Raw genomic sequence first — 27,191 nt, forward strand, 5'->3', positions numbered from 1 at the left:
CTCTTGGCAGATGTTGACAGACCTGCCGAGTTTCTCCAGCATTGCAATTTATGTATTTATTTTGGAGGATTATACATACTATTCAATTTGTTTTGGCGCGGGAAGAAGGGGAGTGGGAGTGCACTGTGTGTTTATCAACTCAGTAAAGAAAAATGCTACTGTGCAATTTCTAAAATTTGCTGTAATTTCAGAATATATAAAAGAAGTTTTAGCAACAGACATTTCATAGTTCACTTGTATATCTGCATCATAGCTACATGAATAAAATATATTCTGAATGTTAAAGATGCATTATCTCCATAAATATCTACATTTTTATTGGTCTGAGATAAAGAAACCAAAACATTTAACAGTGAAGATGTTTATTTTGCCCTTGCATTTGTGCATCATACATTTCACATTTAAAAAAATTCTGAAGGATGATAGAGACAGAACTGTATACAGTAGCCAAAGTACTGCTGACAAAGGAAGGAACTCAATGCGAAACATCATTCTGAAAACACAATACTCCACATTTCTAAGATTTACACAATTGCCAGCAAACATCATTTGCGCACATCTGGTTATAGCTGAAGCTATGCTTAGAAGCAGACTAGCTTTGACATGTTCAAGCATAATAAACAGATCACAACATAGGATTTATGGGAAATATTTTGCTAATGTAACACAGCAATCACCATAACTTATACAATTACATAAAATGACCTGGTCTTAAGGACAGCAAATAGTCATTTTAAAAAGTGCTCAACAAAGTCAAAACATTCAATGAATTAAATCATATGACTTTTACCAATCCAAACAAACTGCTAATCACATGAACATTCCAGTCCATAGGAGATGGTAGCTTCCAGTATAACATTTGGAATTTGCTAATATTTGGTTTAAAGAGTACGTGTCACGAATGCAGATTTGTCCAATGCAATTTTCTCATAATACAGCACTGCTAACATTAAAGTTAGGTTAAAATTGGATAGTGACTTGCACATTATTTAAAAATGCATATGAAATTTTTAACTGTTTGAATTAGTTTTAACAGAGAACCACTTGAAGTTGAACAAAATCAAAAGTGCAATGATTGTCTAATCTGATGATAATGACAAAAAATAAAACCAGATCAGAGATATTTTAAAATAAATACAATTTTACCACTAATATTCAACAATAATTGCTTCAAAGTGTTGTTGATTGATGAGAAAATTTTGTAGAGGACCCAAACAAAAAGATGGCAACCAGTTTGTCTGCTATTGCTAGTATTTAACTACGTTTAAATTCCTCTCATTAATTTAACAAAAAGGCAGATTTATGACATATAGATTTTCATCCACAAATTAACTTCCTTACTGATTAATTACAATCTTGTTCAAACTGAACCAGAGAGTGTAGAATTTCCAGAGGTGCAGAGTATTTCGATTTAGTCAATTTCAAACAGTGAACTTAGAAACTTTGTTTCAAAAAGATAAGCAGCCAAGGGGAATGGTTATAATCAAATGTAAGATGCCTATGTATTTTCAAATGTGATTGGATTTGCTTCCAACATCACACAATCCATGAATTGCTGAAGCATACACAAATTGTTTTAACAGCCGAATGTTTCACAACTTCGATCACTTTCATGTGCAATTGAGTTAACAATTATGTTTTCAGCTGGTATTATTTTGAGAAGTCCAATGGAATCCTTACTTGCGCAATGGTTTCAGAGGTATTTCATCTTGCATGAGAGAAATCTAAAATGTGTAGAATTGTTTTATTTTTAAAAGATGTCCCCTGGTTCAATGTCGCAGTGCAAAAACACCGAGCAATCATTAGAAATCTAGTCACCATTTTTCATGCTTTATGGATGTCCAATTTTCATCTGAATTTCTCAATGACAAGACTACTGAATAGTTAAACAAAACAGTACGGTATGCACAGCATATGGTTAGGCCAAGAGATCTCATCCATGGCTTGGGTAGGGAATGCAGTGATCTATCTCAGCAGCTCACATTTGTGCATTTTCCAGCAGCTGTGTGGACTTGTGTTGGATTGAAGTAGAACCCCAGTTAGTCCTCCTGATGATGAAAGTTGCATGGAATTGAGAAACTTCTACTATTTAATAGGGTGGAAGGAGAAAAGTGCCAACAAAATGTCATTGCCTAAGTGAGCATGTAAGAGCTATTTTCACAGCAAATTCAAAATTATAATTGTAAGGAAACCAACAACAGTTCCTCAATCTTTATATTCAAAATTACTGGAGTGAAGTAATAGGATAGATTTGTATGCATGAAACAAACATGGTCAGCAGAGTTGAACCGCCATTTGGTTTTCCTATGGAAAGTGGAAATGGGCCGACAGATGTTTTAGGCCAAATTAGTTATACTAAAATCACTTACATTTTACTGCTTGATAATCCAAAATAATTCCTCAAACGTTACCGTATTCATATTTATACGGTCTTACAGACCCTTATAAACAGACCTTATTAACAGTTGTGTAGCATCTGAAAATCAGCAATTGAGGTAAATTTCTTAGGCAGTAAAAAAAAGTTATAAATCTGTTCAACTTCCATGTGGAGGACAGCTCTGACTAACAATGCCAATTTCTTCATCGATTGTTCAACACGTTCGGTTCAGACAAGTGATTCAATTCGGAAACAAGAATTTTTTTTTAAATGAGGCAAGTTTGGAATGCTGAAGAAAAATTACAACCTTCACTAAAAATAATTCTAGTTAACAGGAATGTGATAGAGAAAACTTTAAGCTCGCTCATTTGCATCGATAAGGTCCATTCTTTTCTGTGTGTTCTATTTCTTGAATGAAAAACAAAAGCCATGCATAGTTTTGTTCATAACTGCACTTTCATTGTTGCAATATTAACAATCACTACTCATCTGTTGGACCTCTTGCAAGGTATAAACTTTATAGTATTTACCCCTTCAAAAAGATAGTAAACTTTCAAATGAATTCTTGCACTACATGATACCGATACCCTTACACATTCTACGCACCAAAGACCATATATCACAGTGAACTTCAGTTCAGCTAGCCCTAACATGGTTCAACTTATTGAGAGAAATTGATCCACTTGAACGCTCTTTGAGACATAATGTAATCAGTGGAAAACATAATGCCACCCCTCCCCAAGGGAGTTTTGATCTTTGAATTGATCTATGCTTCATTATCTGTCGCCTTGTGATGTCCTAAACAGTGACTAATAAACACAGAGGTCTGGAAATTTCATTTCATAGACTGGAATGGAATGGTACTGAACATGGCCAGCTGCAACACTCATGGATCCTGAAGGGCTTGGTGGCGGCCTGCTGGAGAGAGACCAAAGTTAGAAATTTTTAATAACACAACTCTGGGTAAAGAAGAGCAAGCAATATTTTCAATGCTAAAGAATTTGACCAAAAACTGCTCAGTTAGTATAAAAATAAAATTATCGCATTCGGGAGACGCTTCATTGATGACTTCACAACCATTCTGGCAGAAGCTCAATTGAACGTGAAGAGTGGTGGACCAAAACATCAACGCTATTTTCCTCTTCAGATATATTATCAGACCTGCTTATTATGCCCAGCAATTACTGCCTCTATTCCTGAAAATGATCTTCTTAAGTTTCTTAAGTATAACTGATACCCCCATCTAACTTCAGGCTTCTGTTTAGAATTTATGGCTGGTTCCCTTTCAGTGAAATGTAATGCTATTTTATCCACTTAAGTCACTATTCTACATTTTTCCAGTAAGCATACGTAGAAAATAAATGGACCGAAAGTGCAATAAACTTAACTTTTAATGTTGTACGATGATTTGGTCTTTAAAAGGAGAGAATAATTATTTTCCAGATTAAATCATCTTACTCACAGATCATGGACTACACTCTGTAAACGGTCTTATAAATAAAAGAAGTAAATGCAAGCATTTCATATTTTTGCCTGTACTTGTACTCTGCCAACTATATTTTTATTAAATAGAAATATATTTATATTATGTTTCTGCTCTTAATGCTTCGTACAATGGGGATTTCATTTAGTCTATCTCAACCATTTGGAAGAACTTATTCGTCAACACACCATGCAACTGTGTCCAAATAATCTCTCTCAATTTTGCTCGAGACCATCTTAAACCATAGTCTATTGTAGTCATTTGAAAGAAACACCCATTGCTGAAAGCAATTCAAAATTTGTCTTTTATTAATGCATTCTGTTTGGACCAGTTGAACACCAAGTCTATTGTTACATTTAGATTCTGTTCAATTTTTAAAACAAATTTTATAATTTTTAGAAGTTTGATTCTGCAGGCTTTTCTTCAGGAATAGGAACCATTTAAAATCAAAGTAATCTTCCACTAGCAGAAGCATTCAACACATTTAATCACAGGGAAATTAACATAAATTCTCCATATTTTTGTTGCAATCATACACAGAAGAACTAAAAATTTTTAAGAACAGAAAACTGAAGAACTGCTGGCGGAATTGAAGACTGCCTTAACCAAGACGTCTAAGGTAAAATGGATCACTAGCATAATGACTTACGGAAATATTTAACATAGACCATAAATGCTGCTTGTTTCAAAACTAACATGCTTTCAAATATTCACCATATAGATAGATATAACACAAGCAAACATTTGACAAAAAGTCGTTTAGCTCAATGTAGCTTATACTGCTAGTACACCAACTCATCCGGTCTAACGGTCAACAGTATTAGGTATTCCTCACGTTTGAATCTACAACACTGTCTGATTTATTCCATTGATTATTTTTCCCATCTTTACCCCGACTTACACGAAACTCAAATATTGATGAGTTGCTCACTTAAACTTATTTCTATAGATTAAAGATTCTTTAATCTTCTTTAATTCTTCCTCACTAAGCCTTGTTACGTTTGCAGTCAGACCTCATATCAATATATTTTCCAAAACATGACTATTTTTACAGTTTGACAAGCCATCCAAATCTGAATTGACCAGCATATTAAATAATCTTAGCTTTGAAGTCAATCTGATTTGCTGCTGCTTGCACCTCTCTGTATTTTAACTCTCTCCTTGTTTGTTTACACTGTTGTAGCTGGTTTGTTTGGATTTATATAGTCTCCTGCACATCTCAAATAAAATCAATACACTGCAAATGGTTGAAATGTGAAACAAACTCCAGACAATTCTGGGGAAACTCAGCAGGTCTTGCCTGAAGAGGCACATTGGACACAAAATGTTAACTCTGCTTCTCTTTCCATGGATGCTGTCAGAGTTGCTAACTTTCTTCAACATTCCCTGGATTTGTTTTTGCACATCTCATCTTCTAGTTTAATGTCCTTTCCTGGTCTCTCTTGCTCTGCCACACCTTCTTTCATCAACCAGTTTTTATCATGGATTTGTGATCCATTGTTCTTTATGGTTCTACCCAATGGTGCCCACTGCACTATCCTTAACCCATCTTTTGACAATTTCTCAGTTCCTCAATATTGTCTAACCTCATTAGGGATTTGAATCAGTTGGAGAAGCCTAGCTGGAAATGTTTGAGATGCTCACATCCTTCAGTTTCTCCATTGCAGATGGCTGTTGTGACTTTGTGATCATTAGCTTCTTTAATTTCAGGTAGATCTTGTCTAATACAAGGTGTAGTCCATCTTGGACTAGTCCATTAGTCGGCACCTCGACTAGTCCAGACATCTTATAGAGATGTTCTGCTACTGATGCATATACCATTAATTTTGTTTAGGCTGTTATTATCTGAAGACTTCCATGTCATTTTTTGAATTACCTTGTGTTTGAAGAAGGCTTTCCCAATGGTAAACCCATTGGTAAGGAACAAGCAGCAGGAGGCGAGACAGAAGGAACACTTTTGAAAGATCTGAAACCAGTTCAGCTTCAACTCCACATTGGAGTTTGATACTTGTCACACACCTACAGCAGCTGAAATTGAGCAACAGGTCCACTGAGGTATCAAGAACCTAAGAACGTTAAGGCACTTAAGATCTCAAAGAAATACAACAGAGCTGCTGAAACATGCCAAGAACACATTAGTAACAGAACTCAGACTTGTCCAACAAACAGCAGAGTGTGTCCCAGATGACTGGCAGTAATGATCAAGTTGCCAAAGGAAGTGAGACTCAGTAAGTGAGCCGGAAAGTCATAACACTGCAAATCATTACCTGCCAAGGTCTTCAGCATAGTGCTCCCAAAACTGACTGAAACAAGAACATCCTTTGTAACAGACTTTGCCACCTTCTCTGCTACTGACCTTAGCAAATTTCAGGTCTGCATTTTCTCGTTTTCCCCATCTGCACTTTTTTTAAAAATTAAAAACTGCAGGTTACATTTGGCATCCCTCCATCTGCTAGGGTTTTACAGAGTCTACAGACTTTCGGAACTGGGCAACCAATATGTTCACTTTTTCCACAGTCACCTTCTTTAGCACCCTGAGATATAGACCATCAGAACTTGGGGATTTATCAGCCTTCAATCCCATTAATTTCTCCAGCATTTTTGTTTTAAAACTAATACTAATATCTTTCAACTCTTCCTTCCTAACAGCACCTTACTTCCTAAGCATTTCTGGTAAGTTATGTTTTCTTCATCAAAACGGAACTAAAGTAGCTGTTTAACACTGTGTGGAACTGGAGGAACAGAACTGGCCAGGCAGCATCAGCGGAGCAGGAAAGCGGACGTTTTGGGTCGGGACCCAAGGGTCCCGACCCGAAACATCAGCTTTCCTGCTCCTCTGATGCAGCCTGGCCTGCTGTGTTCCTCCAGCTTCACACCGTGTTATCTCTGACTCCAGCATCGGTAGTTCTTACTATCTCTAAAGTAACTGTTTAATTGCTTATCATTTCCATGATCTCTATTATCAATTGACTTGTTTCAATTAGTAAGGGGATGAACATTTGTCTTTGTTAAATTTTTTTAAATGCACTTATAGAAACTCTTATGTCCCTTGCAAATTTACCCTTGTAATCTATTTGCCCTCTCTAATGAACCTCTTCGTCCTCCTCTGCTGAATTCTGAACTGTTCTCAGTTCTTAGGCTTACAACTTTTTAAAATAACTCTTCACTGGATCAAATACAATTCTTAATTTCTTTTGTTAGTCATTGATGGGCCACCTTTCCAACTGTGTTCTTTTGCCTCAAAGGAATATATAACTGTTGCATTGCACAGATTCATTCTTTAAATATTAAGCATTACTGATCCCTGTGTTTTAATGAAGTTCCTAGTTTATCACAGCCAACTTATCCCTCATACCTTCATAACTTCCTACGTTTAGATTTAGGACTCTAGTTTTGGAATGGACTATATCACTTTCTTTCCCAATGAAGACCATTTGCCATATTTTCCCAACTGATTTGCTTTTGCACACATTAATTTGAATTTTCTCAACAATGAACAATGTTTCAAATCATAACCTTTCATTAAAACTGGAGGTCTGATCAAAATTTGGTGAAGCATAAATTAAACAATTGTAACAAGTTGCTAATCTAACAAACAATTCCATACTCAACTTTTATATTTTTGGCAGAGCTGTGGGATAAAAACCAAATCCTGTACAACGTATATATTTTTGTTGATTGGCAGTAACTGGAAGTCATTTTTTAAAAACTTTTCAGGATATCATGTGGATTAATAATTCAATTCTAGAATTCTTGCTGAACAAAGCAACTTACCTTATTGTTAGTTCAAATATCTCTGTAAGTTTGTCATGGAGCAGGTTTGACTGGAAGAAGAAACAAATCTGTTTATTTTTCTCAACAAGTATCAACACAAACAATGCTTTTAGTCAGCAATAAAAGAACATTATCTTTTCAACTAGTCCTGCTTTTTAAGTAAATCATAATCTTGGAGTTTTACAAGATCATGTTGTTTAAAGGGACCTCACTGCCTATAATATGAAATAATGTTGAGCAGTAAGGCAGGAGACAACTTTAGTGCTCATTCTGGAGTTTTTCCACTACAGACAACCATTTAAAAATATAATGATCCTTTGAGCTCAAAAAGCAATTAAAACTTGACTGGACTATTTCAAATCTGTGTTATAAATTCAGCGCGTACCATTAAAAACAACCCTAAATAATCATGGATTATACTAGTTTAATAACATCATCTTAGCAAAAGAAAATATCTTTGCATCCCTTCACCACCCCTAGTGAAAAAGAAAAATGCAAGAATGTTTTCATTTGAGGAAAGCGCAGTATTTTCCGACCTAATAAAAAATTACAGATTGCTTCCGTTAACATTAAGCAAAATAGTACACTGCAAGAGACATTTGGTCTCACCTTGGATTCACATTGAGCTGCAATCTCCTCAAATGGTGCTTTCTGAAACTTTTCAATTACTTGGCGTCGCTTTTCTCTTTCTTGTTCTTCAAGATTTTGGCTATCTATTTTAGAAAGACATTAGAAAGAGTGGGAACCCATCCTCATTAAAATTACACGAATCTTACAAAAATCTGTAAATTATTGGAATTAACAAATTCATACAATAAACATTATTTAGTTGCTACTTCTTATTCTAATTTGGTTACATTCACCCAAAAGGCAGAATGGTAGAGGCCAATGTTTAATCAGCTTTATTCTATGAAATGAGACAAAGTTCTATAATCCAATCAACACACTAATATTAAAATTGCTAATAGGTAGTAGATTCACTTTCTGATGTTAAATTTTACTAGCATACGTTGGGATTTGAATCCGTGGCATCACAGCATTAGCCTGGGCCTATGGTTTGTTAATGCAGTGACATTACAACTCTGTCACCATCTGCCCATATTTCAGTAGAAGATGCTTCCTGGAAAGTAGATTCATCATATGCTGATCTAAAGTGCAATTCCCATGTATTCCAGATCTGCCTTAAATTCAAAGACTGCACATATGCATGTGGAGCACTCAACTGCACATACGATGTTAGTCTAAATTACTGTGCGTGCCTTGGTTGTCAGAAGCTAACAGGTGAAAAGAATACATACCTCATCTTTGAATATATATTATTTGTCCTTGTGATTTGGATTGTGCAAGGGAGACACGATACCTTGGGCAAGAATAGTTTCAATAGTGGAGCTATGGCAAAGTTCCAGCATCACTAAATGCATGAGCACTATACAGACAGTTATTCCAATAAACATTGAAATAAAATTGGCAGGTATTTTCCAGCATTATCAAGCAGATTTCCATTTCACTAAAGTTTTGAAATTTAAATAGGTGCTGCGCGCTATGCACTTTAATTCTCTCCTAAACCCTAATTCTCTTCTTTCCTGTTACAAAACTCAAGACCTGCTGTTTTGTTTTAAGCTTTTAACCTTCTGCATCAATGTCACCAGACATGACTTAATGTTAAATGTTGCACGATAATAGGGATATTAAGTTGCTACGGATGTTTTATTGTGCTAATGATGTATCATTGGATGTGAACTCTGCTAGCATTTATTGCCCACATCTTATTTGCCCTTGCTATGTAAATACCTGTTGTTGTTCTTGTTGGAAGTCAAATTCAGAGGAGAAATTTACTCTAGCCTTGGTAAACAGAATTACTGAGATGAGGAATTAGTGTTTTGAAATTTCTGGTTTAGGAGGAAGGTATTGAAAACTCCATTATCAGTGGCAAGGATAATAAACTCAGTTTAGATTTTGGGCAAATTATGAGGGGAATGCCTCACAAAGGTGCCTTTTTGCAGATGGAGAGAAAAGTTGATGGGTCGATTATTACAAACAAGTTTTTAAGTAAACCATAATCTTGGACTTTTATAAGATCATGTTGTTTAAGCGACCTCACTGCCTATAATATGAAATAACGTTGAGCAGTAAGGCAGGAGACAACTTTAGTGCTCATTCTGGAGTTTTTTTCACTACAGACAACCATTTAAAAATATAATGATCCTTTGAGCTCAAAAAGCAATTAAGACTTGACTGGACTATTTCAAATCTGTTATAAATTCAGCATGCACCATTAAAAACAACCCTAAATAATCATGGATTATACTAGTTTAATAACATCATCTTAGCAAAAGAAAATATCTTCGCATCCCTTCACTACCCCTAGTGAAAAAGAAAAATGCAAGAATGTTTTCATTTGAGGAAAGCCCAGTATTTTCCGACCTAATAAAAAAAATTACAGATTGCTTCGGTTAACATTGAGCAAAATAGTACATTCCAAGAGACATTTGGTCTCACCTTGGATTCACAGTAAAATTAGAAAATCTTTGTCTGAATGCTCCCTTTATAGTCAAAGAAAATAGATATAAAATGACTTTACAGGTTTGTTCAGAAGTTTGGAACGGATGTTTTAAACTTAATTTGAATAATTCAGTCCTGGAATCATTCTTACTCATGACGTCCAAAAAGGGCAAGAGTCAGGAATTCTAGACTATTGGAAAACGATGAAAGAGCAGAAAAATTATTGCTTTGATCTGCACAGGCAAACTAGTAGGCAACAGTTGAGCCCTTATCTAAGAAAAGATATTCTTACACTGAAGGCAGAGGAGAGACGGTTCGCTAGGTTGATGCCAGGTATGTGGGCCTGGCTGAAGAGAGGTCAAGTAGGTTGGGCCTGTACTCATTGGAATATAGATTAATGAGAAATGATCTTATTGAAACATACAATATTCAGAGGAGACTAGACCAGGTAGATGCAGAAAGGTTATTTTCCCTTGCTTGAGAATCTAGGACCACAGGGCATAATCTCAGAGTAAGGAATCACAGATTTAACTCAGAGATAAGGAGGAATTTCTTAATTCAGATGGTAATGAATTTCTGGAATTCTTTACCATAGTGGGCTGTTGTTAAGTATATTCAAGGCTGAGATATAGTTTTAATCAAGAAAGAATCAAGGGTTATGGGCATAAGACAGGAAAGTGAAGTTGAAGATTATTAGGTCAGCTGAGATCTCAGTGAATGGCAGAGCAGACTCAATGAGCTGAATGGCCTAATTTGCTCCTAGATCTTATGGTCAAAGCTGACCCATAGAAACAGGAACTACTCGGTAGAATATTTAAAGCGTGTTTACCATCTATAAGGCACAAGTCAGATGGAATACCTCCCACTTGCTTTGATGTGTGCAGCCCCAACAACACTCAAGAAGCTTGACACAATCCAGCACAAAGCAGCCCGCTTGATTGGCACTACATCCACAAGCATCCATTCCCTCCACCACAGACGCTCAGTAGCAGCAGTGTGTACCATCTACAAGATACACTGCTGAAATTCAACAAAAATCCTCAGACAGCACCTTCTAAACCCACGACCACGTCCATTTAGAAGGACAAGGGCTGCAGATATATGGGAACACTATCACCTGCAAGTTCCCTCTAACCCTGACTTAGAAATATATCGCCGTTCCTACACTGTCGCTGGGTCAAAATCCTGGAGTTCCCTGCCTAATGGCATTGTGGGTCAACCCACTGCAGGTGGACTGCAGCAGTTCAAGAAGGCAGCTCACCACCACCTTCTCATGGGTAACTAGGGACAGGCAACAAATACTGGCCAGCCAGCGACGTCCACATCCCACAAATGAATAGGAATCTTCTTGGACTGCTAGAGGCAAGATACTTCAATTAAGTGGATTATCATTGGAAATGATACCTGATGCCTTCCTGCCTTCTCTGAAGTTGCAGGCAGAAAAACCAGAGGCAACCTTTTCACCAGTCTTCACTTAAGAAGTTAGGGCTTAAGCAGTCAGTCAATTACCAACTGCTTACTTGCCTCTTCCTGTCTGAACTGCAATTTTGTCAGCCACAGGTAGGAGAATTAACAAGCAGTTCACCTGACAAGCAAACCCATATGGGTTTGTCAGTCACCTGAGGGGTTGGGAAAGCCCTTGACCTGACTAATTCATGCATGATGGAGTACGCGAGTATGTTGTGGGGGTGGAGGGGTTGGTGGCTTGCTTTCAACCCTGCTAAATACCCTTTCCTGCTGACCCCCACATTGTAAAGTCGACACTCCACGTCCATAACACCTACTTTGGTCCCTGGGTTTCTCCTTAATAAGGAATTCAAATGGACACTATACTGGCAGCAACCACAGCCCTATTATTAGCACGGCAAAATAGTGGAGGGGCCAGCCTAATTGGCCGACAACTCAGGGTGGATGCAGCATCATTTCCCACAATCCTCAGTCAGGATGAAGGTAGCCGGTATCCACGTAAGTGCCCAATTAGCTCAAGATCTAAAAGGGCATTCCTTCTAAGTAGTAGTGTGGGACAGCTACCAAACCCAGAAAATTCCATTTTAGTTCTGGATAATTAGACCTTATAAATTAAAGGATTGTTAATAATTAATTTGCTTCCACAGAAAGCAGTCAGGGTCAAACATTGCATGATTTCAATAAAGAGTTGGATATAGCAGTTGAGCTAAATGGATCAAGGGATATGGCGGGAAAGCAGGAGCAGGCTATTCAACCACGATCACAATGAACGGTGATGCAGGCTTGAAGGCCGAATGACACCTATCTTCCGTCTTTCTATGTGCAAGGCTGTTCTACTGCTCATGAGTTTTGATAATTATAAATAAATTATATATTACATGGCAGTTGTTAGATAATATATAGCGGAAACCAACTAATTAACATGAGCGTAAGCATCATAAAGCTTTACGGACATTGGGTCTAATTTTAAATGCCTAAATGAAATAAATTTGGTCAAAACTCAGTCAGGTCCATTTTCTCTTTTGAGAATCAGGAATGAAACTCAATCGTGTAGTGCACAGACCTACAAATATTTACAACACTTATTCACCCACCATCATATCATGTGTGGCCTGCCATCTTAAAGAGTACAGTTTAATTTATTAACCATACCTATGGCTTTCTTCAGTGTTTCAAAGGTGATTTCTTCAACTATCTTCATCTGTGGAAGTTTAAAAAAAAAATGAAATTTATAGACCTTACACGTAGAATTAGAGATGCATTTTATAGACTTAAGTTCCCGGAACTGCTTGTTGTGATCTTGGTAACCACTTGTACTCAAAACTGTGGATTGATGGATTATAGCTCCAATCCCCAATTCTGTGGGGAGAGGAAGAGAAAATGCAGGGAGACTATGTGACTTGAGTAACGATCTTGAGGGGAGTCTGGGAGGGAGACACTGAAAAAGGAGTGGCCAATTAAGTAGAAAAAAAATACAAATCAAACCCACCCCCAGAATAGAATACCAGATAGATCAGTAATTCTCAAAATTAGGGCCACTCTGACCCCATTTCAAGGCTTGAAAATTGTCCTGGCTCGTCTGTGAGGACAGCGAGAAGACCCAAGAGAGAGGTTATGGACTGGGGTGGGTGAATGAGACAGAACATCTCAGCAGCCGTTGCAGTCTGAGCTTGCCACCCAAAACTGCAGCTTGAGGTTCTATTTTGCAAGCCGAGATAGATACTTCAAGTCATTGAACAATACTAGATTGAACATGAAACATACTGGGAGCCAAGTTTCAAAGCAGCTAAAATAACGGCAGTGCAACTGAAAGACTACTGGCAGGAACACCCACTTTCAAAAAGGATGAACATGTTTAAAACTACATGCATTTCAAAATTAAATCAATCTCATTGAGGTTGGTTGGCTCGCCAAGCTGGTTTGTTGTTTTGCAGACGTTTTGTTACCATGCTTGGTAACATCCTCAGTGCAGCCTCCAATGAAGTGTCGGTGTGTTTTCCCACCTGGTTTTTAAACTCTGGGGTCCGTTGAAATGGATTGCCTCACTTCTGGTTTTCCTTCGTAGTGGAATGTATATGGGGTTGAGTTCAATGTGTTTATTAATAGCATGCTTCGTGGAGTGCCACGCTTCCAGGAATTCTCATGCTTGTCTCTGCCTACCCTGTCCCAGGATCTTGGTGTTGTCCCAGTCGAAGTCGTGGTTCTCCTTGTCCATGTGGATTGAGATGAGTGAGTGCCTTTTTGTACCCAGTTGGTGTTCATGCACTCTTGTTGTTAGTTTGCTTCCTGTTTGTCCGATATAGTGTTTCTCGCGGTCTCTGCAGGGGATTTTGTAGATGACATTGGTCCTGTCCATGGCGGGGAGTGGATCATGAGTTTGGGTGAGCAGTTGTCGCAGGGCTGACGTGGGCTTGTGTGCCACTCTGATACCCAGCGGTCGTAGAAGTCTTGTGGTGAGTTCCGACGTGTTTCTGATATAGGGTAGTGTGATGAGTGTGTCGGGGCGTGTAGAATCTTTCTGATGCAGTTCTTGTAGGCATCTTCTGACTCAGTTCTTTGGATATCCATTATCCTTGAAAACCTGGAAGAGGTATTCTTCTTCCTCTTGGCGTAGTTCCGTGTTGCTGCAGTGTTGTTGCCCTTTTAAATAGTGTTCGCACGCAGCTTCGTTTGTGTGTGCTGGGATGGTTACTATTGAAGTTCAGTACCTGGTCTGTGTGTGTGGCTTTTCAGTGTACTTTCATTTGCAGTTCGCACGTCAGAACTCACCACAAGACTCCTACGACCGCTGGGCATCAGAGTGGCACACAAGCCCACATCAACCCTACGACAACTGCTCACCCAAACTAAAGACCCACTCCCCGCCATGGACAGGACCAATATCATCTACAAAATCCCCTGCAGAGACTGCGAGAAACACTATATCAGACAAACAGGAAACACACTAACAACAAGAGTACATGAACACCAACTGGCTACAAAAAGGCACGACTATACTCACTCATCTCAATCCACATAGACAAGGAGAACGACGACTTCGACCGGGACAACACCAAGATCCTGGGACAGGCTAGGCAGAGACAAGCACGAGAATTCCTGGAAGCATGGCACTCTACGAAGCATGCTATTAATAAGCACATTGAACTCAACCCCATATACATTCCACTACGAAGGAGATCCGGAAGGGAGGCAATCCATCTCAACGGACCCCAGAGTTTAAAAACCAGGCGGGAAAACACACTGACGCTTCATCGGAGGCTGCACTGAGGATGTTACCAAGCATGGTAACGAAACGTCTGCAAAACAAGAAACCAGCTTGGCGAGCCAACCAACCTCAACACCCACAACCCAAGCTACAGATCTACTCCAAAACCTTAAATCAACCTCATTCAGAATTAGGATATGGCTTTAAATTTGGCATGTATAGATTACATAAGTAGTCACAAAAAGACAATTACATATTAGATTCCCTTTATCTTAAGAAGTTCCATACAAAATACAGCTTCAACAAAAATTATACATGTGACTTTTACTAACACATATAATGTCAGAATGCACAGGTGTGGTGGCAGAGATCTCGTAACAAGCAGAGGAACAGCAGCAGAGACCTTAAAACAAGTGAGTGTGGCATTGGAGTCATGGTACCAAGCAAGACCACAATGGGAACTATGTAACATGTACACTGCCCTCTTGCACATCATGTAACGAATGTGACAATGGTGGCAGAGGCCTCGTAGCAAGTATGAAAGTGGCATCAGGATGGTGGTGACCTTGTAACGGATGAGAGAATGGTGACTGACACCTTGCAATGAGTGCGAGAAAGGCACTGGAGATCAAGTAAGGAGTACAAGAATGGCAGCAGAGACCTGGTAACAAATATGAGGTCTCTGTCTTTGTTCTTGTAATGAGAGAATGTACAGGGATGGAGATTTTATTCCGGGATGTGGTCACACCCCTCAGAATACAGTCTTCTGATTTGATCCATGGTCAGGAATAGAAGGGCATGACTGTAGGCAAGGCAGGTAAGGGGATCAAAAAGTGTTACTGGAGGATTCTCGGCCTTTGCAACTGTCCTACAGGTTGTCTACTCATGCCAGGGTTTGAATGTCAGCTTTGAGTGAGAAGGGAACTTGCAGTGGCAGTGGTCAAGTTAAATGTCATGTATCCTCCAGATAACAATGGCAGATGTGCTGTTGAGTATGAGCAGCCGCAGGCTAATCTAAAAAGCAAAAACTTGACAGCAATAATCTCTGTACTAGGATCAGAGCCAGCAGCAAATTGGCACAGGATAAATAAAGTTAGTGATAATTGTGCTCAAAGTCTGGTGAGAGAAAAATGGGCTTTGATTCCAGAGGCATTAGGATGGTCTCCATCTGAACTGTGCTAGGACCAATTGTACAAGGATAACAGCGAGGGCATGAAGCTAAATATTGGGAAAAACAGATCAAATTTGGGAAAACATGACAAATCAAAGAGTAGGGAGAAGGCAAGAACAGTATTAATATGGGAAAAGTCAGGAAGTGATAGAGACCAGAAATCTTAAGAGTTAATTCAGCAAACATAGCTAGACATTACAAAAATAATGGAAGAACAAAATCAACAGCTCTGTATTTGTACGTCAATAACAGGTGAAACAAAACAGATGGACTGACGGCACAAAGAGAAATGAATTGGTTATGATCAGGTAGCTGTTAGAAAGGGGCTAATTGAAGGATTGGGACCAGAATATTAAATAGTACACGACATTTAGAAAGGACAGCAAGCTAGGAAAGGGTGAAGGGTTGGCTCTGTTAATCAATGATATTAGCATAGAGAAGGATGACCCATTTTTAACTGGAATGGAGAAGCATTGTCGGTAGGGATGAGAAATGATAAATCACTTGTAGGAGTTGCTATGTAACCACATGGTCAGATGGAGCATAACAGAAGAAATAATATTTGTCAGAATGGTATAGCAACAATCATATGGAAACAGAAATTTGTAGGACTAGGCCATTTGGCTCGGAGGCTGCTCAGCCAGTCAATCTGAACATGGCTGATCATGCTGCTTAGAAGTCTTTGATCCCTTTAGCCATAACAAGTACATCCATCTCCTTGAAAAGTTCAATATTTTGGTCTCAACTGCTTTCTGCAGCAGAAAATTCCACAGGCTCATCATCCTGTGTGAAGAAATTTCTCTACATCACAAAGCACACCCCATGACTTTGGACTCCCTGGTCATCAAGAACATAGGGTAACAGAACAATCTAGTCTTAGAATCACAAAATCTCTACAGTGCAGGTAGAGACCATTCGGCCCAAAGAGTCTGCACCAACTCTCCAAAAAGCATCCGCCCAGACTCACCCTATCCCTGTAACCCCACATTTACGATGACTAATCTACCTAAACTGCACATTTTTAGACTGTGGTAGGAAACTGGAGTGCCTGGTAGAAACCCACACAGGCACAGGGAGAAGTGCAAACTCCACGCAGACAGTTGCCCAAAATTAGAATCAAACCTGGGTCCGTAACGCTGTGAGGCAGCGGTGCTAACCACTGTGCTACCATGCCACAATTTTGTTAGAATCTTATAGGTTTCTATGAGAGCCACCCCCTAATTCTTCTAACCTCCAGTAAAGATAGTCCTAACTAATTCAGTCCATCTTCATTGTCAGTTCTGCCATTCTTCATTGATCGCTCCATAGCCAGAACCTTCTTCCTCAGATATGGGGGCCAAAACTGCAGAAAGTACTCTAAGCATGGTCTCACAAGGTACTCGACAATTGCAGCAAGACATCTCTGTTCTTGTGCTTGAATCCTCTCATCATGAAGGCAAAAATACCATTTGCCTTCTTTACAGCCTGTTGCATGTGCACACTTACTTTCAGCGACAAAGGTACAAGGACACCCAGGTCTTGTAGCACCTACCCCTTTCCCTGATCTACTACCATTCAGATAATAATCTGCCTTCCTGTTTTTGCTACCAAGAAAGAGGATAACCTCACATTTATCTACATTGTTCTTCATCTGCCATGCATTTGCCCACTCACTCAATTTGTCCAAATCACACTGAAGCATCTCTGCAACCTCCTCAGAGCTCACCCTCTCGTCCAGCTTTATGTTGTCTACAAACTTGAAGACATTACATTTCATTCCCTCCTCTAAATCATTAATAGATATTGTGAATAGCTGGGGTCTGAGCACCAATCCCAGCAGTGATCCTGAATCACTGCTTGCCACTTGGAAAAAGACTCGTTATTCCTACTTTTGTTTCCTGTTTACCAACCAGGTCTCTATCCATGTCAATAGACTACCTACAATGCTATGCACTTTGATTTTACATGCTAATCTCCTATGTGAGGCCTTCTGGAAATCCAAGTAAATCACATCCACAGGCTCCTCCTTAACAACTGTACAGTTACGTCGTTGAACAATTCTAGATTTGTGAAACATGATTTCCTTTTCGTAAATTCATGCTGGCTATCCAATCCTGTCACTATTTTCCAAGTGCTCCACTTTAAAATCTTATGTAATGGACTCTAGCATTTTCCCACTACCAATATCAGGCTATCTGGGCTGTAATTCCCTGTTTTCTCTCTACCTCCTTTTTTAAATTGTTGGGTTTCATTAGCTACCCTCCAAACCATTTGAACTTTTCCAGAGTCTATAGAATTTTGAAAGATGACCACCAATGTATTCACTATTTCGAAGGCCACTTTGTTCAGTACGGTAGGATATAGGTTATTAGGTCCAGGGGATTTAGCGGCCTTTAATCCCATCAATTTCCCTTCTAATACCAATTCCCTTCAGTTCCTCCCCCTCAGCAGACCCGGCGTTTTCCAATATTTTTGGGAAAGTACTTGTGACGTCACATGTAAAGACAGAATCAAAGCATTTTTTTTCCTTGGTGTGCCATCTCTTTGTTCCCCACCATAACTTTCTGTTTTTCTGACTGTTTGTTTTTCTGTGTTTCTGACTGCAAGGGACCTACATTTGTCTTCACTAATCTTTTTCTCTTCATGTACCTATAAAAGCTTTCACTATAATTTTGTATGTTCCCTACAAGTTTATTCTGCGACTCTATTTTCCACTCCCCCGCCGTAATCAATCCCTTTTACCTACTCTACTAAATTCTAAACTGCTCCCACTCCTCAGGTCTGGATCTGTTTTTGCCATTTAGCATGCCCTTTCCTTGGATCTATTACTATCTTTAATTTCCCACGTAAGTCATAGTTGGGCCAACTTTCCCATTTAATTTTGGTGCCAGACAGGAATGATACAGTTCATTCATGCATTCTTAAAGGTTTGCCATTGCCAATTCACCATCATGCCTTTAAGCAACATTTCTCAATTTCTCACAGCCACTTTGTTTTATATTTGTGATAAAACAAAGAACCATGGATGCTGGAGATCTGAAACATGCAAAAAAAAAACCCAAAAATTGCTGGAGAAACTCAGCAGTGCAACATCTATGGAAAGAGGGAAGGACCACCACAGGACTCAAAATGCTAACTCTATTTTCTCTCCGTAGATGCTGCCAGACCTGTTGACTTTCTCCAGCAATTACTGATTTTGTTTATGTCATTTATCACAGACTGGAAACATCAGATTGAACTCATCTTGGCTACCTTTGCCAAAGAATGTTGTCAGGATAGCTTCTAGCACATTCTGTAGCCAGAAGTCAGATTATACCATCCTTGGTATTATGGAATGAGATGTGATTAATGAATGACCTTATGGTAAAGGTATCTCGAGGTAAGTGATCATAATATAATTGAATTTTACATTGCATTTTAGAGACAGAAACATTTTCTTTAAATTCATTAACAAAATGGGGACAAACACAGGCCAGGGGCAGCTTTTATTGCCCAACCCTAATTGCCCAGAGACCAGTTAAGAGTCAGCCACATTGCTGTTGGTCTAGAGTCACAAGGCTAATCCAAGGCTAATACTTTGGACTTAAATAAAGGCAGTTATGAGTTAGTTAAATTGGTGGCAAATTAAGTAAGGTATAGGTCGACTCATTAACTGTTCCAATATAGTAATGTCCCATAAACAAAGTCAGGAAAATAGATTGTTTCACATGCAATTCTAGCAGTAGAAAGAGAGCCCCAGCTTTTAGCTGTAACAGAGGAAAAACAGCTTCCACATCCAGCTTCAAGACCCCCAGCTTCTGCTGAAAGCTAAACTAAATATCCTGGTTCTGTGGGAGCTTGACCCCGCCCATTCAGGCTATTTCTCTTGATCCAATTTATTTAAAAAAAAGGTCTCGCAAGCTGTTTACTTTACTGGCTTGAAGCAGACCGCTCAGCATCTCTGTCTGAAGCTCTGAAAGCCACTGTATTGTCACATACTGAAATTGTACAAGGTGCAACAAGGTTTTGTTACCTTATCCTGTTGTACACTGTCACCAAGAAGGTCAACTTGAATTGATACAGTGTCTACAATGCTTTTTCTTCTGGATATTCTGTCTTCATCTAAAAGTAACAATAAAAAAGATAAAAGTTCACTTTTTTTGGAACAGCAATCAAGTATTTGAAAACATTTACCTAGATGTGAAGACATATTGGAAAAATAATCTTTGAAGATCAACACATATAACAATTGCTTCCGAGAAAGAAAAATTGTCCAGATTTTTGATTGTTACAGTTAATATGCAGGAAATCATCGTGTCCCAATTTATAAAATGATTTTGAGTCAGTTCCATCTGTTAAGATGTGCTTTCTGTGGTTACTCCCTTTAGGCTTAAAAAGATGTAATAAGAAGCTTCAATAGTCTAAGCACTGTAAAAACTTGCCAATGGACCTGAGAAGCATATCAAATACTCAAGAAAACAGACAACTCGGAATACTTCAAGCAAAGTAGTTTTGAGGAAGGGATAGGGAGAATGTACAAAAAAAAAAACTGGTTAAAAACTATGAACACCAAATCTAAAAGAAAACAGCACACACTCGCACAAACTGGGCTTGGCTTGAAATCAATGCATTTCAAAACTACATTATCAAATTAAACTTTAAATATTTGAATTTTCAGTTAATACGTAAATGCCAACGAGTCTTTAGTTTTTGCTAGTCATCTTTACTTCCAACTACGAGCCCCATTCCCAATACACCCAGCAAAAATTGGAAACAATTCCATGAACATGAAATGATTGAAATACCTAGTAATTTATATGTTGAAATGATCACACAAAATAGTTAATAAAACTGAAAAAAGCTGGACAAGAAGGATCAGCAGCTGCTTCCATATCCTGAAAACCTATTGGATAGTGGACTTAAAATTTAGCCTGCAAGTGTAAATGTCTACAGCTAGTTAGAGGGGTATGCACTTTGTAGACAGTAGACAACACTAGTGCTGATATTAATACTGAAGAAAAACTGTTTAAAATTTGCTTGCAACATCAAGAAAGAACAGAAACTATTCTGACTGTATGTGTGCGTAAAGAACTATAGAATGTATGAAACTAATATTCTTCAGTGACAAATTGTTGGTCAACGAGGCTAAAATTAACATGAGGTGATTGCACTTATAACTTTTTATGGCAGACTTTGAACATTTTATTGTTACGTGCTATGTAATCCATAGCAGGAGCACCGTATTGCTGGAAAGTGGTTTTGATTTCTGTTGAGCTAACACATTTTAATAATATATTCACACTGAAGAATGTTCCATTGTTATCATAATTCTCAGGTTCGAGCAAATATAAATAGAATCAAGTCTTAGAAAATGGGGAAGGGTTAAGGGAAAACTTAAGCATTTAAGGCTTGTGCAAAATCAAGCATATTTTGCTACAATACTTCAAAGTAAATGCTATTTACAATAATGCCACTGGTCTAAAGATTTTCATCCCATGACAGTTCAAAGAGAATTTTTTTTTTTTTTTTTTAGAAGTTTGTTTAGTTGCAGTTTAAGACACCACACTTAACAGGATTGTGTGATTGAAAATGACACGTAGTGGAACTCCAAAGTAGTTCCTGGGATAATCACCCCCATCTCTAGCCCAAGATAACAACTTGACTGAAAATGATGCATTTGTTCATGAAAGAATTACATAATTGTTTATTAATTTAAAAATGCTTGCATTTTAAGTTTGTCAATCACATCCAATATCAAACTACAAATTATCAGTCTTTTTGACGTTAATTTAGTTTTTGTAAATATTTATACATTATATATTTCTGCATCTACATCAGTCTTAAATGATTAAAAAATATATGGTAAGATTTTTGCCCACTATACACAAAGAAGCAATGTAGGTGGAACCATACAACATACGGTACAGAAGCCGCCCTTTGGCCCATCAAATCTGCACCAACAAAAACTAACCTAAATCCACACTAGTACCACTTTGCAGCACTTGGCCCATAGCCTTGAATGTTATGACAGTTCAAGTCAGAAGCTGTGAAGTTCCCTGTCTCAACTACCTTCCCGGGCATTCTAGATAAAATGAGAAGGGTACCCAATCGCAAAAAACAAACAATATAGTGGCATTATACAAACTTTTGTTACAGCTACACTGAAACTATAACATTGGCTTTTAGGTTTTTTCACATGTTGGACAATATGAAATCTCCAGAAAAGGTAGAGAGGAAAATTATTAGATTAGTATCACACCAAAAAAAAACTTTAGATTATCAATAAGTATGGGTACAGACTAGACTGTTTTCACATAGATACGTTATTTGAACTAGATAAATTAGGGAGATCATGGATGCAAGATACACAAGAATAGATTTACCGTACAGATGGTGTACAAAACGTCACTGAACTCTGACACAAGTTGTCAACTTGAACAGGAGATGTTATTTTGCTGCGATCACAAAAGTAATTGGAAGAGTTCCTAGCTGAGGTTGAAAGGGTAAATGAATATTGAAATATCTGTCGAGGGTCACTGTAGCCCCCGGAACATTCTAATCGATAAATTATTTCCTAACATAAAAGATGCTTTTTCCTTTCCAGGAAATTATTTATGATTCCCACTATACCATCACAAATACTGCAATAGGATTTTAACATATTACACAGAAACATACTAATTAGGAACAGGAGTTGGCCATTTAGCCTCAACAACTATTCTGTCATTTAATAAGATCACAACTGATCCGATTGTGGCCTCAATTCCATTTTCCTGCCTAGCCTTGATACCCTTTGACTGCCTTCTTAGTAAATAAAATATTCAAATGAACCTGCCTTCAATGCACTCTAGGAAAAACAGCTTGTCAGAATCAATCCCCAAAAATATTCTCAGATCCACATTAAAGTGGAGGCTCCTCATTTCTAACCTGTGTCCCCCTAGTTCTAGGCTGTACACCAAGGGAAACATTCTCTCAGCATCCACCAATCGAGTCCTGCCAGGATCCTATATGTTTCAATAACATCACTTCTTCTGAACTCCAATGGACATAGGCTTAGAGCTTTCCTCACAAAATAACCCTCTCAGTGCAGTAATCAATCAAGTGGATCTTCATATTCTGGATTTAGACTATTTCGGCTCCAATTACGTGCACATTTACCTAATGCCCATGTCACACCAAAACGTTTAATACATAGACTATACCTCATACGAAAATTGATGCTGATGGCATCTTTTAAATACTCTCACTTTATGAATGGCATAGCAATGAAACAAACCATTTGGAATCAAAATATTATTGCATTGGAACAAGCTACATGTCTTTTGGACTTGCATTAACTGCCCTCGATCCTGTTAGTGTTCTCCCAGAAACGTTATTAAGCTGACAAGGCAAATTATTTAAGCTATGGATTTGTCTCTTATTTTTGCCCAACGAGTAGCTACACTTAAATGATAAAAACCCTAGCAGTTTCTCCCTATATGCCATACCAAGTGTGAAGTGGTGAAGTATTAGATTTGTGGTGTAATCTACTATTTAAAATTTTACTATTTAGATATGATTAAGGAAATGTACAGTAAAATGTACATTTGCAATTGTGAAATAAATGCTTTGATATTAAATTTCACAAAGGGGGTTGAAACAATACCCACAGAATTTGGAAGGGAAAGATGGCACATTCTGTGATGGGATCTTGGGACACTGGACAAGTGAACTGCATTCATTTTGGTACGAAAAACTTATAACCAAAGTGCAGGTGAGTTACAAAACGGTTTTGGGTCCAGTGATCCTTCTTCAGAACCTTGTGTTCTGAAAAAGGGTCACTGGACCTGAAACAATAACTCTGCTTTCTCTCCACAGATGCTGCCAGACCTGTTGAGTTTTTCCAGCAATTCCGTTTTTGTTTCTGATTTCATGCACCTGCAGTTCTTTGATTTTTTTCGGGTTATGAAAATATGTACAGTATCCTGCACAGTGTGTTATGAATGACTTTTGATAACGTTTGGTCAATCCTTTTGCAAGACAAAAGTTCAGATTTATTTATAAAAAGAACCAAACTCAAAAGCATATTCACATTCCAAGCCAGTTTGTTTTCCTATAAACAACTGCACACAGGTAGAGGCAATACAGTCCATATTCAAACCTGGGTCATCACCAAAAGCCCACATATAGATATCAGTGTCTTCTGAAATTATTATATTGTGATGAAAACCTGTTATTCAAAGTGAAGCAGATTTGCACCATTCATCTCAGCAGTTCAATGCTTAGGGTTCATTAAAGTTAAACACATCAGATAACCAGACCATTAAAAAATACAATTCATGCAAAACGTATCGCGCAGGACTGAGTGTAGAATTTAGAATAGGTGAAATGGTCTGTTGTTCAGTGCACGCAAACAATTATTGAAAATCAATTTTTAACTGCGTCAGATTTAAAAAGAAAACAAAATCGAAAAAATGGGTGCCAAGCTGCACAAGTGTCATGTAGGCAATCATGCCAAATGTGGCAATATTCCAAATTGGTTAAGCCAAAGTAGCATGTTGTTTCAAGTATACCATTTGAAATGACACACTCATTATTCACAACACAAGATTTCTGCATTGGTAATATACCGTACAAAACTTAATTCTTCATCCTGAATCTCTTGTAAGCTTATTATGTTAGAATAAAAGTTTGTCAAATGGTGAATACATTTCTTTCATACACTTTCTACTGAAGAACATTAATATCCTAGTTAAAACCAATGGCTTCTTCTCATATTTGCTTGTAACTTGGAACTATGCACAAAGGTAGATTATAGTGCATGAAAAAGAAAAATAGATAGATATTAAGATATTAAAGATTTTAATCATTCTATAAATACTTTAAACATTGACAGACAACAAAAACTGTTATAAACCTTTTTTTAAAAATCCTGCGTCAATATCTCAAGAAGAAAGAGCAAGTCCACTTTTCAAGGTTAGATTTATTTTACAAAAGACGTCAAACGATTATAAATATGATAGACATAGGATATGGAAGTTTTCAGATATTTAATCAATTGCTAAAGAAAACACTTACGTAATTAAGGCATATGTCTTGAAAGTTTATAGGCACTGAGATCGAAAATGGAAAGGGAACAGTTATTTTGTGGATTGGTAAGATGTAGATTGTGGCATGTCCCAGGGATTTGTACTTCAGTCTTCTTTGTTTGCCATTTTTGTGAATCATTTTGACACCAGCAGACAAGAAATGATGTTGAGGACTGCAATTATCAAAAATAACAGTGGGCCAGTGTGGTTTATTGCACAGAATTAGAAAGCTGTATACTTTTTGGGGAAAAAAAAAGAATAGCGAAAGGAAGCAGATCTCAATTGCAAGACGCTAAACAGAGAGAACGAGGAGTGATTTCAGAATGCAAAAACATAGATCCTTAATAAAATAGGAAGGCAAGTAAAAAAGAGTATTGAAATTTTAATGAGATTCTGGGGTTAGTACAAATGGGTGACGGTAACTTTGTCTGAACGGTTAGTGAGGCCAGAGTTTGAACATTTCAAATAATTTTCTAAAGCTCATGAAAAAAGGGGAGAATAACAGCTTTAAAAGAAGAATCACATTAACAACCACTTTCCTGATATCATTCGTAAGACTTCAAATGAATATTAGAAAAGGTTATGGGTGCTGAAGAATGTTTAAAAATTCACAGGATTAATAATAAAATGGTTTTAAATGGTCAGCATTACGTAAAAGAAAGCGACGGAGACTTGAGATCATTGCTATAAGAATAAAGGAGATATTTAGAAAACTTGTTCTGCCTCCACACAAAGATTGTTAAAACTTGGAACATATTATCACAAGGGGCTGGTGAAGCAGACGTTATATAAAACAGAGCTAAATTATTTGCTGAACAATAATATAAACGGTTACAGGATAAGAGGAGGGATATTGAATTAGAGCAATTGAAAAGCTAGCATTATAAAGTTGTATGGTTTCTTTCAATGCTAAACATTCCATGATTCATGAAACTGAAATACAAGCAACACCTTTGCAAGCCCAAAGTTTTCTAATGCTGCAGACACGGAAATTTAATCAAAATGTTCCAGTAAGCTCTCCTGGTGGGACACTAGTGCGTACCAAGGGCAGCAGGATTAGATAACATTTTAATATTTAGCGTTGATTTGCGTTACAATTTTGAGAAAGCATCTTAATTCTAAACCAAAGCAACTGTCATTTGCAAGAATACACCTAGTAATAATATAAAACAGACTGTAAAAACATTTTATCGTGACAGTCTCACAGTTTAGCACATTATAAATCAACTGTAAATGATAAACTAGGACAATAATCTAGAACACAGAAGTTGCTATGCTGACACTTTACTCAGAACGGTTACCTTTAGTCTTGAAGCAGACAAGAGTTTACTTCTATTCAGGCAGCATTTCTCCCTTTCATGTACCACAGGGAACTTAAAGACAGATGATACTAATTGCCATACAATACACTGTCAGTCTGGGGGCTGCAGATTTTGTCTTTGAAAATTTAGCAAAATGCAGTGACGCACTGGCACAATTGCCAGACTAGTACAATCATGGGGGAACACGGCTAATTTAATATGTTTTTACTGATTTTATATGTTATCTTACATTTCATGAAAAATACATTGATCAGCTAAAAGCCCTTTTCTGCAATCCTATTTTTATCTTTGAACTTCAAAAGAAGTAATCATTAAGGCCACGAAATTTGTGAAATTAAATATACAAAATCAATTGGCACAACTATGCCGTAGAGCTGGATGAACACAGCAGGCCAAGCAGCATCAGAGGAGCAGGAAGGCTGATGTTTCGGGCCTAGACCCTTCTTCAGAAATTCGCATGCATCAATGATAACACCTCAACAGAACGTGACTTGACCAAAAAAATATGCAAGATTCAGCCCTTTGCATCTGTCTTTACCAAGAAAGGTGCTGCCAGCGCATGGTGAAAAAGGAAGTAATTTAGACACGTGAAGTTTTAAAATTGATAAATGGAGGTATTGAATAGATTGTCTCGCCTTAAAGTTGATACGGTACCAGGACCGGATGAGTTGCATTCGGGGGTAATGAGGAGGACGGGAAGCAAAACTGCAGGGGCACTGGTTACGATTTTCTAGCCTTCCTTAGGCTCAGAGTTGGTCCTCATATTCTCCCTCAATGTCCCATGTTGGCTGATTGCTTTTTCATTACACCACCCACTCTCCCACCTCCAGGCCCTTTTCCTTGACTTGACCTGCTCTCTCAATG

The 27,191-nt window shown here is 37.9% G+C and overlaps 1 protein-coding gene across 5 annotated transcripts in view; it reads right to left on the reverse strand.

The window, feature by feature from the left end:
* Positions 1-345: 345 nt before the first annotated feature.
* The window catches only part of efr3a (EFR3 homolog A (S. cerevisiae)), a 183,425-nt gene continuing 156,579 nt past the window's right edge, over positions 346-27,191 (reverse strand). For 3 of the 5 annotated variants that reach the window (XM_048595632.1, XM_048595630.1, XM_048595628.1), the window contains 5 exons: positions 19,971-20,059; positions 12,756-12,804; positions 8,244-8,347; positions 7,635-7,684; positions 346-3,295 (listed from right to left, as the gene is read on the reverse strand). In XM_048595632.1, coding sequence (XP_048451589.1) covers positions 3,187-3,295; positions 7,635-7,684; positions 8,244-8,347; positions 12,756-12,804; positions 19,971-20,059 — 401 coding nt within the window. In that variant the 3' untranslated portion in view covers positions 346-3,186. The remainder of the gene's footprint in view (positions 3,296-7,634; positions 7,685-8,243; positions 8,348-12,755; positions 12,805-19,970; positions 20,060-27,191) is intronic. The other 2 variants (XM_048595631.1, XM_048595629.1) reach the window with 1 other exon arrangement.

Source organism: Rhincodon typus, chromosome 4, assembly GCF_021869965.1.
Source record: "Rhincodon typus isolate 14 chromosome 4, sRhiTyp1.1, whole genome shotgun sequence".
In the NCBI taxonomy this organism is placed as follows: Eukaryota; Metazoa; Chordata; class Chondrichthyes; order Orectolobiformes; family Rhincodontidae; genus Rhincodon; species Rhincodon typus.